The 12,473-nt window shown below is 31.7% G+C and overlaps 1 protein-coding gene across 1 annotated transcript in view; it reads left to right on the top strand.

Moving 5' to 3' along the window:
* The window catches only part of LOC134281246 (probable serine/threonine-protein kinase pats1), a 133,591-nt gene extending 121,508 nt beyond the window's left edge, over positions 1-12,083 (top strand). The window contains exons 2-4 of the mRNA XM_062763721.1: positions 1,440-1,673; positions 3,717-3,838; positions 9,592-12,083. Of these exons, the coding sequence (XP_062619705.1) occupies positions 1,440-1,673; positions 3,717-3,838; positions 9,592-10,866 (1,631 nt within the window). The 3' untranslated portion in view covers positions 10,867-12,083. The remainder of the gene's footprint in view (positions 1-1,439; positions 1,674-3,716; positions 3,839-9,591) is intronic.
* The last annotated feature ends 390 nt before the right edge of the window (positions 12,084-12,473 follow it).

Here is a 12,473-nt window from a genome sequence, read left to right as displayed (position 1 = left end):
ACAAAGAATACGATCGTGAAAATATGGAATCCCTAGCAACACATGTTTAAAGTTTTTAAAAGATAGGTCAAACTCCAATGTCAAAGAGTCAAAATTGGTGGTTTCTTAAGAAAGGGCTTGCAAGAAGTATTGCATATGTAAAGTTTGAAAACCCTTGCCCTAACGGTACAAATATTAAGACCAAGGTTAAAGTTTTTGAAAGTACGTCAAACTCCAAGGTCAAGGTCAAAAGGTCAAAGTTCTTGATATCCAATGAAAGGTCTTGTCACAAGGATTTTTAAGTATGTGATGTCTGAAAGTCCTAGCCGTAACTCTTAAAAAGTCATGTTCAAGGTCTGTTTTTTAAAAGTAGGAAAAACATGGTCAAAGTTATTGGAATCCAATAAAAAAGTCTTTTCATAAGGATAATATATATGAAGTATGAAAGTACTAACCCTTTGCAGTTCAAAAGTCAAGGCCAATGTTAAAGTTTTTTTTCATAAGTACAAAAGTCTTCGAGGTGAAGGTTAAAAGCTAAAACGATTGTCATCAAATAAAAGGTTTTGACACAAAGAATATACCTATGAAGTATGAAAGTCCTATTTTTACTGTTCAAATGTTATGGCCAAAGTTAAACTTCGGAATTTTTGTTTAAAAGTTGGTCAAACTCTAAAAACAAGGTCAAAAGGTCAAATTTGGTGCTTCTAAAGAAAGGTCATGTCAGTTCCACAAGGAATACACATGTGGAATACACATATATAGCTGCACACAATCAAAGATTATGGCAAGATTAATTTTTTTGTGACGGACGAACAGACAGTTAGACAGACAGACGGACAGACGGATGATTTATAATGTCCAGCAGCTTTCGCGAAAGTGGAAGACAATATTGAAGTACGTAATAAGATTATTAACTATTTCATAAGGTCACATACACTCTCTTAACTTGATAGATAAATCAGTAGGAATATATCAATATAATATTTAAAGTAATTTCAATCTGTAGTCATAATTATTTTTTTCTTATTTTGTTTTGCATGTTTCCTTAAACCGTGTGTAAACGTGAAATATCTGAGATCAATTACTAATACTCATTTCTTAGTTGGCTGACTAAATTGTTTGTTTTTTCAAGTGTTAATTAAAGTAAGGTAACAGTAAAGTAAGTGTATAATATGATATTCTGCTAATTTTAATTATATTCAGGTATAAGACATTATTTTTATATTGACTGTATTAAAAAAAATATTCATTTGTTTTAGTTTGTATCACCAAAATACATAAACCTTAAAAAATGAATTTTGGTACTTCAATTGATCTGCTTCTTATTCTTTTCACTGTCGGCTTTTCAAGAATTCTATTTGATTCCTTTTTAAAGATTTTGCAAGATATTTCTTTATTTTGTTCATTATTTAAGCGGATCAAACAAACAATAGTTTATAAACCACTGAATATGTTTTTAGTCAGATATATGGATCAGAGAACTAAAGAAGAAAATGCAACATATTTTAACACAAAAACTCTGACTTTCTTTGACTTTGGGGGCCAGTCTGCGTACTACGCCTGTCACCAGATTTACCTGACCAGGAGAGCTTTCTATGTGGTAGTGGTGGACGCCTCTAAACGTCTTGACCAGGTGGTGGATCAGAAAGTGTGCGATCAAGTTGATAGCGTTTTCGCTGGATGGACATACGGAGGTACATGTTTAAAAATTGCAAACAACACATCTATTTAATATGCTTTTATAGAGGAGTTGACAAAGCGTAACAGACGAACAGACAGACGGACATCCCGATTACTTTATACCCTCCTACTTTTCAAGCGGGGATATAAATACATAACGTTACTGTTATTATCTGCACTAGAAAAAAAAAACAACTCGTGATCATCGCATGTATTATCAATATGAGACAACCAATTTTACGTTGACCCCCTTCTAGAACCTATCTGTTTTAAGATAAATAACATACCGCCCGTCAATCATTTACTCCTATCAGCTATTCCTCTCATACCAATGAATGAAATTTGATTAGACTTTCACACAATCTTTATTGCATATTGCCATTATGCACCTTTGCTCACACACACATTTTGGTTTTCCAAACATGGAACAAAATATTATATTCATATTGGAGGCGGGGATATCATTTACTGAGCTCATTGTTCACGGTACTTTTATTTTTTTTTAAAAATGAATTGAAAGTAAAGTAAACCATTTCTTCATATTTTCTTCAATCCTTACTGTTTGGCACTTCTAGGCAGATATAGAAGATAATTAATAATTGTACGTTAAAGTACAAGCGTAATATTTTGCGAATTATAAAAAAAAAATAACGCGTATTTACTGCTTTAAAGCAACTTTTTTCATTTTATTAATAAAACTAATTAAAATTAGGAAATTCCGGATCAAAAAAATATTTTATTGTTAAATAATTTATTTTTAAAACAATTTGTAAATTGATACATGTATGTACATGAAGATTGTTGATTTAATCGTGCGTTTTGACGCTATATGAAGTGACAATCTTCAAATAGGGGAAATAAAAATATTATAAAAGAAAATGTTATAAATCTAAGTACCCCAAATTTCAAACATAGAATTAAAAAAACTCTACATAATATTTATTATTTTTTTGTATAAATCCTTTCAATGCATCATATTTTGTAGTACTCTATAAAAACAAGGAAATTCGTTATTTTTGGTACATGTATTTTGAGATGCCCCCTCTGGACTCAAGGGGTAGAAATTTGTGTTTCTTGCATTTAATGTACAATGTATTATTACTAATCATATTTTACGGTTTGAGATAAATGTCTATTGTAGTATTTGCTTAAAAGTGCAAAAATGGCACTTTCCTATATAATCCTATAATAAATGTATTTATTTATGAAGTCTTTTGAGATGAGCTCTTTCATCAAACCCTCAAAATTTCGATTACTATTAATTGGCGTTCTTTCTTAGCGGGTTGTGATTTTTGTTTCTTTGAAGTATGTGTCCAAAACTTCTGTATTAAAAATATCTCTAAACTTTACATTCCGATATGTTGAAGACGTATTAAAAAGTCAAAGTGTTAATGTTTTCGATATTTTTCTGACTATAGACAATTAAAGCCAACTGACATCTTTAATACTGGATAAGTAAGATGACCATATTTACCATCAAACACTCTCCTTATTATATACAGTCTGTAATAAACACGATCATCTGAGTACTGTCTTAATATATTTTAACATTTTCTTTACGGTGTCATTGTTATTATGACCCTTTATCAAATTCATGTACGAGTATATCCTCTCATTTGTTTTATAGTGTGTGGCTGAGGTGTTTCAAACCAATTCTAAGTTCTTTTTTATGCTTCTTATGAATATGGTATGCTCCGTTTAGCTGGTCCACACATATTGCACACGGCGGGACTGCCAACGGGGAATGTTTACTCCTCCTAGGCATTATATTACAGGCGTCGATGTTTTATGTCCTGTGCACGTATATGTCTAGATTATGAATTTCTTGAGATCAATCAGTGTTTGTGTTATTCATTTTTTACCAACAAAATGGCATCCTTATGTGCGATTTCTTCTTTTTTAATACAGAAATATATCTTGTAATCTATAAATGTTAAATAATGGCAATGTTACTGTTCCTTTATAAGAGATGTTTTTTTTTTTTTTTTTATTTTTTTAGATCTTTAAAGTTAACATGTAACATTGTGGGCATTATTGTTCTCATTTATATATTGTAGACTACTTTGTGTTCTGGATAAAGTCTATACACACATATTGTGGTTCTGACAATGAAAGGGAGCCAATGCCAATAGTTTTGATTGTAGCAACTCACTGGGAAGATAAAGAGAGGATGTTTGAGGTGAATATGTTTCTCTAAATAAACTCTTCTTTGTGAAAAAAACTGGGTTTTCATAGGTAAGATCAATATGATATTGAGCTATATCAACGTGGCAATTGTAGTTGGATAAAAAAATCCAACTCAATAATAATAGTTCCCTCATTTTCTTATTATATAAAATTAAATAGAACATGGAATTATATAAAATTTAGCCGTCTAATGATAACCTTCATACATTAACATTATAAACATTGAAACAATATAAAATTATGGAAGAAACAACAGCGCATAATTTTCGTCCAGCTTTTATCAAAAAAGGGGTAAAAATCTAATCCGTCTATAAATCATAATTCATAGTTAATTCAAGCAATCTTTGGATGAAACTAGCAATAACATTTTTAATCATGTCAAATCTTCAATTTTTTTTCTATGCCTACATTATGAAAAATTTAAATTCTCTTGTAGACTACAGACTTTTTAAACATTTTTGCATAAAATACTAGTTTTTGGGAATACATGTTGCATTTGTAAAGGTATATATTTAACATTGTCTTATGTTTGTAATGTAATTTGTTATGTAATTTGTTATATATATTTCACTGTTTGTTTATAATATGAAAGGAAAATAAAATCACATCTATATATAAAACATAATAATTCATAGTTAAATGGATATCGTTGAACATTTGGAATTCTCGAGTGGTTGGGCATGGGGTTTTGATTTTTTATGTATAAATATTTACTACTTCGGGTTTAATAAGAGACATTCGTTTTTAGAAGTAATGAGACTAGTATAGTATACTGAAAGGAAAAAGAAAGGCAGGGTAGCATAATTTCGAAAAAAAATTTGACCACATGACCGAAAATTACAAAAATTGGTCAGAAGAGAAATTCAGTTACTGTGCACCAGAATTAGTATTCAGAATTACTCAACCGTAAACTTTATGACGTCACGTAGAGGAAACGCTAAAAAGTCCAAAACACGTGCAATTTGATAACGACGAGTTTGTCAACAAATCTTGTTGCATGATTTGATGTATATGAGGTATGCACATCGTTTTTCAATATTAAGAGACCTTACGAATTTCTTGCAATCTTGGCACAGTTTACGGAAGTTCAATAGGGTCTTGTTTTTAAATTGCCTAATTAATGAAAAAAGGCAACAACGATTAACTAAGCATTTTCTTGAAAATTTTTCCCCATAAAACTTGTTATACGTTGTCAGAGAGGGTCTGGAATGGTTTTCAATCAACCGTGACGATGTCAATAATGCGAAACAAAGCCATGTTACGGGCGGGTTATTCGTCCTGCCATCTCTTAAATCCCCACTTACTACCACAAAAATAGCCATTTATACAGTGGACGATATAATCATTACATTCATACGAAATTTGAAAGAAAACAATTCCGCAATTTGATTTTTTGAGACAGTCAACATACTGTTTTATTCCTCTCATTCGCGCATACGCGCGCCATCTGACTTATTATTTTTTTACGTGGTTACCCATGCCAAATATAGATAGGGTCTGAAAGATAAACACTCTAATGAAATTCCATGCAGAGGAGAAATAAGGCTCTGACAGATACACGGGAGAGACATTGAAGATAATGAGAGTTTTCGATTTTCACTTTTGGGGGATATCGTCATTTGAGCTTCAATAACTCATGAATTATTGGACAAAATTCAATTGGAAATAAGTTATATCTTTTTGAAAGATGATATTTAAAGTTACATATTAAAACTAAGACATATTTTAAGAAAAACAAATTTAATTCATCTCAAAGTTTACCCTGCATTTCTTTTTCCTTTTAGTATATGTTGATTATTGCATATATGATTCAATTTAATGATTATTGCATATACCAATATAAGTAAGATTGGGTTAATAATTTCCTTTTTCATATTTACAAAATTCAATGATAGCTTGATCAACGTTTCAAGTACTGAAAAACTGCATGTCAATGACGTCATCTCTATAACTTTAATCTGTAACGGTAGCCTAGTGGTAGAGCGTTCGTTTGGTGATCGGGAGTTCCTGGTTCTATTCTCGTTTAAACCTACGACTTAAACGTAGGCGGTGCCTGTTCCTTCGCAAAGCGCTCGGCACTAGAAGTGAAAGAGAAGGGTCGTTCTGGTATGACCTTAACAACGTAGGTCCCATGTCACGGTAGGCGTTGGTACGATAAAGAAACAGCACTGCTCAATGGTCCCAAGTTTAGAGTAAAGGTCTAAATTTGAAGCCCTTCACATAGATGACGTCTCCATATGAGTGATTCTCGAATGGGACGTTAAACAATTTATATTCAATTGATCAACTCATAGCTTCAACTTGTCTAGGCCGTCATATCAGTCAATAAAGCGAGGTCAAGGTGCCTTTCATTCTACAATTAAATAGCGTTATAATGAGACGATAAGCTACAAATTCATTTATAAAGAAAAATAATTAATATTTATTTTTTGAGATTCATTTGTACAGCCTTACTGTGAAGTCATATTGGATATACCAAATCTCTGCATAGGCAGATGTACCTATTGGAATCATTAACCTAGCTGTTTTTGAAGTGAAGTGAAAGTTGTGGGTCTTTCGGACGCAATTAAAAACTATCCGATACCCCATTCACGACAGACAGGCATGAAAATATCTCACTGCTGAATAACCCCGAGTGCCGAGTATATGTCTGAAAGAACTTAGTGCGTAAGATGGCTTGTAACCATGCCTTACATGGTTTGAGATAGTCATAATAGATAAAAATGAATTCCTCCATAGATATATTTCAAATACATGTAACAATTTAAATAAATCTAGAGACAATGCCAACATTGTCGTCTTTAATTGAAGCCCTTCACCATTATATGTGTTGAAGTTTCCGTTTGGTAAAAATATTTTTCAATTCGATGTAAAACAATATGTAATCAATAAATGAATCATTAAATTTTTAGAATAAATGTAATAGAAGCATTGTTTCTTGTACACGTTTGTGAATCTTAAGATAGAATTTCTGTCACAAAACAAGAGGCCAATGGGCCACATCGCTCACCCGAGTAGCTTTCTTTACAAGATTCCCCCTTTTGTTATACCTTTTATGCTCCCAGGGCACGATCTTAATGATACAGAATTTATACTACCCCCGGATGCTTCCACATACATGTAAGAGTCAGCTTTTCTTGTATAGTGCTTCTTGAGAAGATTTTTTTAATGTTCTTAAATATTTCTTTGTAAAACCTGGATTCACTGTTGTGGTCACCGTCAAACAACTTAAAATTTACACTAACCAAAGATGTTCTCACATAGGTTTCAGCTTTCCTGGCTCAGTGGTTCCTAAGAAAAAAAATTGTCCCATATATTTCTGTGTAAAACTTGAATTTCCTAATTGTGGCTTCACCCCACCCCTGGCGTCATGATTTTAACTATTTAGAATTAACATTAACAAATAAATACATTTGTGTTATCTCGCCATTATATAAACATACAGAGAGAAAATATCTTCAATTCTGTATGGAGTTTGACAGAGGTCAGAGGTTAATACTTTACCTAATCACACGGCGCAATAATATCTACCGGTACATCAATATGATATGAGATGCTCTACATGTATAAAAATGAACAAAATAAGCAAGTCAAATAAAAATTATTCTATTTACAATGTAAACAAGTAGTTCATAGAGTTTTTTTTTGGTTTAACCTGTGTACATAGAGGATATATACCGATAGAAACTAGATCTATAGTCTTTGTAAGTTTTTTTTTACAAGTTTTATGTCACTTTTGTCAGCTGCAGTCTGTAACGTTTATCCTTACATTTTGGGTAGACCTTAAGTTAAATCTTCATGATTTATTAAAGTTTTTCATTAAATTCTACTCACGATAAATGTGTAAATCTGTTGGAAAATATCAAAACATCACAATCACGCCACGAACAGCTGATAAACACCTCTGCGTTGTCGTAGTTCAATGTAACCTGACGCCAGTGTCTCCGTGTTTACATCATAATTATACATTTAGTTATTGAAATCGTAGATTGAATGTTTTTAATCAAATTTAATGCTTGATTGCAAATCAACTGACTAGGTCAATTTTTCCATCCAACGGATCCATCCCTCACTTTCCAGCGAACGAAATTCCTCAAACTTTTTATTAGCGATCTTCAGACGTGTTTCTTGTGTCTTTTCAGCATTGCTTATCAATTTAAATACAAAATATAAATAAAAATATTTTCAGGCAACAATCTGTTCACTAGTACTGATCACAAGTAGCCTATCACAAAATATTCTTCTCCTGATGAATTCGAAGCGTTACCGCCAATCAAGCGGATTTACACCTTGCGTCATTTTTCAAAATTTAGGACGTACGGTTAGTGCAAAAATTAATATTCAAAAATATTCAATTGTCTGTCTCAAATGTATATATAAGTAATAAATAACAAATTTAAAAATTCTAATGGGAATTGAAGTGGGCGTTCACAGGATTTGATCACGTGACCGACCCACTTCAATTCCCATTGAAGTTTATAAACTTGTTATTTATTTCTTAAATGAAGCTTCCACATATAAGCCCGGGTGTTATGATTAAAAAAAAAATTAAGAATACTTAATCAAGTATGCTTTCACATAAGTTTCAGCTTTCCTGGCCTAGAAGTTCTTTAGAAAAAGATGTTTAAAGATTTTTCCTTTATATTTCTAAGTAAAACTTGGATTCCCTATTGTGGCCCCTTTCTATCCCTGTGTGTCATGATTTTTACAATTTAGAATATACCCTAACCAAGGATGTTTTCACATGAGTTTCAGCTTTCCTGACCTAGTGGTTCTTTTAAAAAAGTGTTTTAAAGATTTTCCCCCTATATTTCTATATAAAACTTGAATTCTCTATTGTAGTCCCAAACTATCCCCGTTTTTATGATTTTAACAATTTAGAATTTACATTAACCAAGGATGCGTCCACATTAGTTCTAAAGTTTTTAAAGATTTTTTTCTATATATTTCTATGTGGAATTTGAATTCCCTATTGAGGTCCCACCCTATCCCTGGGGGTAATGGTCTTAACAATTTAGAATTTACATTAACCAAGGATGTTCTCATATACGTTTCAGCTTTCCTGGCCCAGAGTTTTAAAGATTTTTCCTATATTTCTATGTGAATTCCCAAATGTGGCCACGTCCTCCTTTTGGAGGGCATGATTTTATCAATTTAGATTTCACACTACACCAAAATGCTTTCACATGTGTCAGTTTTCTTGACCCTTTGGTTCTTAGAAAGCAGATTTTTTAACGACCCAACCCTATTTTTGTCTCATCTCACCAGCTATCCTCCCCTGTGTAAAGGGAATTTTTTGTACCAAAGAATACCGTTTATACCCTTGCAATATTGAAATTTGTTCATGACCTTCATTAGTACATATGCTATGTATTTATCATGTGACTTTCCATCGATGGGGCCAAACTTTATTCAGTACAAAGTGAGTTGTGCAATGTTATGTTAATAAAAATATAAATTACATGTATGTGGTACATTGAAATAAAACATTAAAAAATTTTTTTTAAAGGCCCTGTTTTTTGCACGTCTATATTCTGTTGATTTTCCATAGTACATGCAAGTTTTAACAGTGCTGCGTAGTATTAAATTAATCATGTAATTATAGAGTATTATTAGTGAGATAGTCTGACTGAATGATAACTGGTCTGTAAAGCACAATTAATAAACAAACATTAGGAAAAATAAAATATACATGTGTACTACCACATTCAATTTTTAAATGTTTAATACATTTTCTTTTTGCAGACCAAAGATGACCTTATAAAGAGCTTAAAGCGACAGTTACCAAAATCATCTTACCTATCACAATACGTAAGGGAAGATAATTGCTATTGCACGCAGCTCTGTTTACCTCTTGACGAGGTGAAGGACTGCTTCTTTTACATAGCAAACCAATCACGATGGGAAGAAAATATTCCTAAAGAATGGTTTTTCTTTGGGATAGAAATTAATCAGAAAAAGCATTCAGAACGAATACTGAAGATCTGGGATATAAAAACGAAAGTTCCAGAGATTACTCCGAAAGGTCAGAAAAATTCCAATAAAGTTGAAAAGGAAACTAAAGATATGTTACGATACTATCATGATGCCGGAAAAGCTTTATATTTTCCTGAACATGATTTGGAAAACAAAGTAATTATTGACGTGCAATGGTTTATTGACGCCTTCAAACATATCATCACAGACGAACTACATTTTAAAGACATTCCTGTCAGCTGGGAGGACTGGGTTGAATTTTACAAAACAGGTCATTTGCAAGACAAACTTCTGACAGATCTCTGGAAACATAAAGATGAAGAGTTGTTGGAATGCTCAGAGAAAGGAGACAAAAACTATGATATCACCGACGTTCCTTATGGAGAAGATCATCGATATTTGCAGTATCATAGGAAATCACTTCTTATGTTCATGCAAAGACTCGGTTTACTGGTTGTTGGTAAGGAATACCACTATGTTCCTTGCATGAATCGAAAAGAGTTGGAGGAAAAACTTTTAAATCTAATGAACAATTCATATAGTAAATCATCTGTTCTTATTTATAGATTTGAATTTTTACCATTTTTCTTGTTTTTTCGCCTTGTTGTCGCTTGTATGCAGGTAGATGGTTGGAACGTACTCAGAAGCGATGACACATCTTGCCTCTACAGAAACGCAGCCTTTTTTTCTTACATGGAATACAACATCGTTTTATCAGTCACAGAAGAGTCTATACAAATTCAAGTATTCTCTCCAATGCAAGGGTATGATTTAGAAAAAGTGAAAATTTACAGCATTCAAGAAAGTGTTGAAGAGATTTTAAACGATTTTGCAAGATCATTTCACAGAAAAATAATGTTTGTAAGAGGCTTTAGATGTCGAATGGACAAAGGAAAAACAATAGCCATTGATATCAAAGAACATTTCTTACCACAGAAGGACATACCAAAAAAAGATGGTAAAATGATCTGCCCTTTGCATCCATTTGATCATCATATCATCAATACTGCTGAGTTAACTCAATATTGGAAAGTTTTAGAATGAAAAAGAGACTTTCCGGTAGTTTGTAATGTAAAGACTTAAGAGGTTTTTAAAAAGATTTTTGTGCGTTTTTTTCTTCGAAACACATATCAGACAATGCATGTTGTAGGTTTGACAGTTTTCTTAAAAATGAAATTCATCAATGTATATTGTAAGAAATCGATAGTTGTTCTTTTCATTTGTTAACCATTGGTCAAAATTAACTTGCATATAAATGTGTTCTAGAATATCTGTTTAACAATAGCAATTAGACCATAGATGTGTGTATTTTTGCTTTTAATCAGGCTTTTATTTGCATTTTATCATATGCACACGTAGATGCATTATAGAAACATTCAAATTATTCCTCGGGAAATTGAGACTTTGAAAAAAAAAGAATGTGATAAATTAAAGCCACCCTTGAAATTATTATAAGATTTTGCATAAATACAAAAAAGTGTCCGATACATTAAAGTACACCAACACCGCGTTATCACGTAACTGCTACATGTATAGTCAAATATTCTTGAATCAGAAAGGTAACAAAACAACAATACCCTGGAGTTTATCAACTACTCTGAGTAAAAAAAATAAAATAATCGGAAAGCATATTTTACTTTTTTAAAAATAGCGCTTGAATCCCACTTTGTGAATGCCATTTTTTATGATTAATTTCCAAGCTACTTGATGTAATCTTATGACGTCATTGGAAGAAGTTAAAGTGACAAAAACAGTGTAACAAAATAATAATAATTATCATTATTATGAAATAAAAGCACTTTGTTAATATTGAAAAATTGAAAATTTCTATACATTCTCTGAAGTTAATTACACAAACAAATTGCCTATTTTATGAAAACTTGTGTTTTTTCGTTGATATCATTGCCTTTTACGATGTCATACTCTGTCCATGATTTAGTCAAGTAAGAATATGTTTCCTTAACACATATATGTGAAGCTTATTGCATGTTCCTGTTTTGTCAGTGCAGTCAGAAATATTGCTTTTTTTCAACTCCAAAACTTTTTTTTTATATAATCGTTCAAAAAAAAATAATGATGTCGATTTTAATTCTATGATATGCATGTACACCTTGTTCTAACTTACCCAGATTTGTTTTATTATTTTTCAATGATATGACTGTGATAATTTATATAAACAATTCTTCGCCCTGATTTCTTTTTTTTTTATTTCACACCAAACCAGTTTCAATTGTACTTCATGTAAAGAATTTGGATTAAAAAAGAAAAAAGAAAGAAATTTGGCTATTAAAGAAAGTATATCCATTTTTGCATTGGTCAGGTTTTGTGACAGGTAAAACAAATATTAAATTAAAGTTCATTGTACCAATAACTATATACTTGCATTCAAAGTAAGGGAAAATACTTAAGGTATGTCACTCGTCAGCTTTTTAGAAAAGTTCACGCAGATCCTCTTGCTTCAAAACTATGTATAAAAAATCAATATTTATAGCATATTCAAATTCAACAATGTTAATGTTTTCATATTCAACCAAAAAAACAGCTCAAAAAGCTACAAAGAAGCAAGATGTATGATGGACTATTTCTTGTGGTTGAAGGATTTTTAGCGGATAGTTCTGCAAATCTTCACATTTATCAATTTTAATATCTTC

This window comes from Saccostrea cucullata, unplaced genomic scaffold (genome assembly GCF_032062105.1).
Source record: "Saccostrea cucullata isolate Sc308-1 unplaced genomic scaffold, CSIRO_AGI_Scuc_v1 ctg644, whole genome shotgun sequence".
NCBI classification, from domain to species: Eukaryota; Metazoa; Mollusca; class Bivalvia; order Ostreida; family Ostreidae; genus Saccostrea; species Saccostrea cuccullata.
This window is presented reverse-complemented; position numbering and strand designations above follow the sequence as displayed.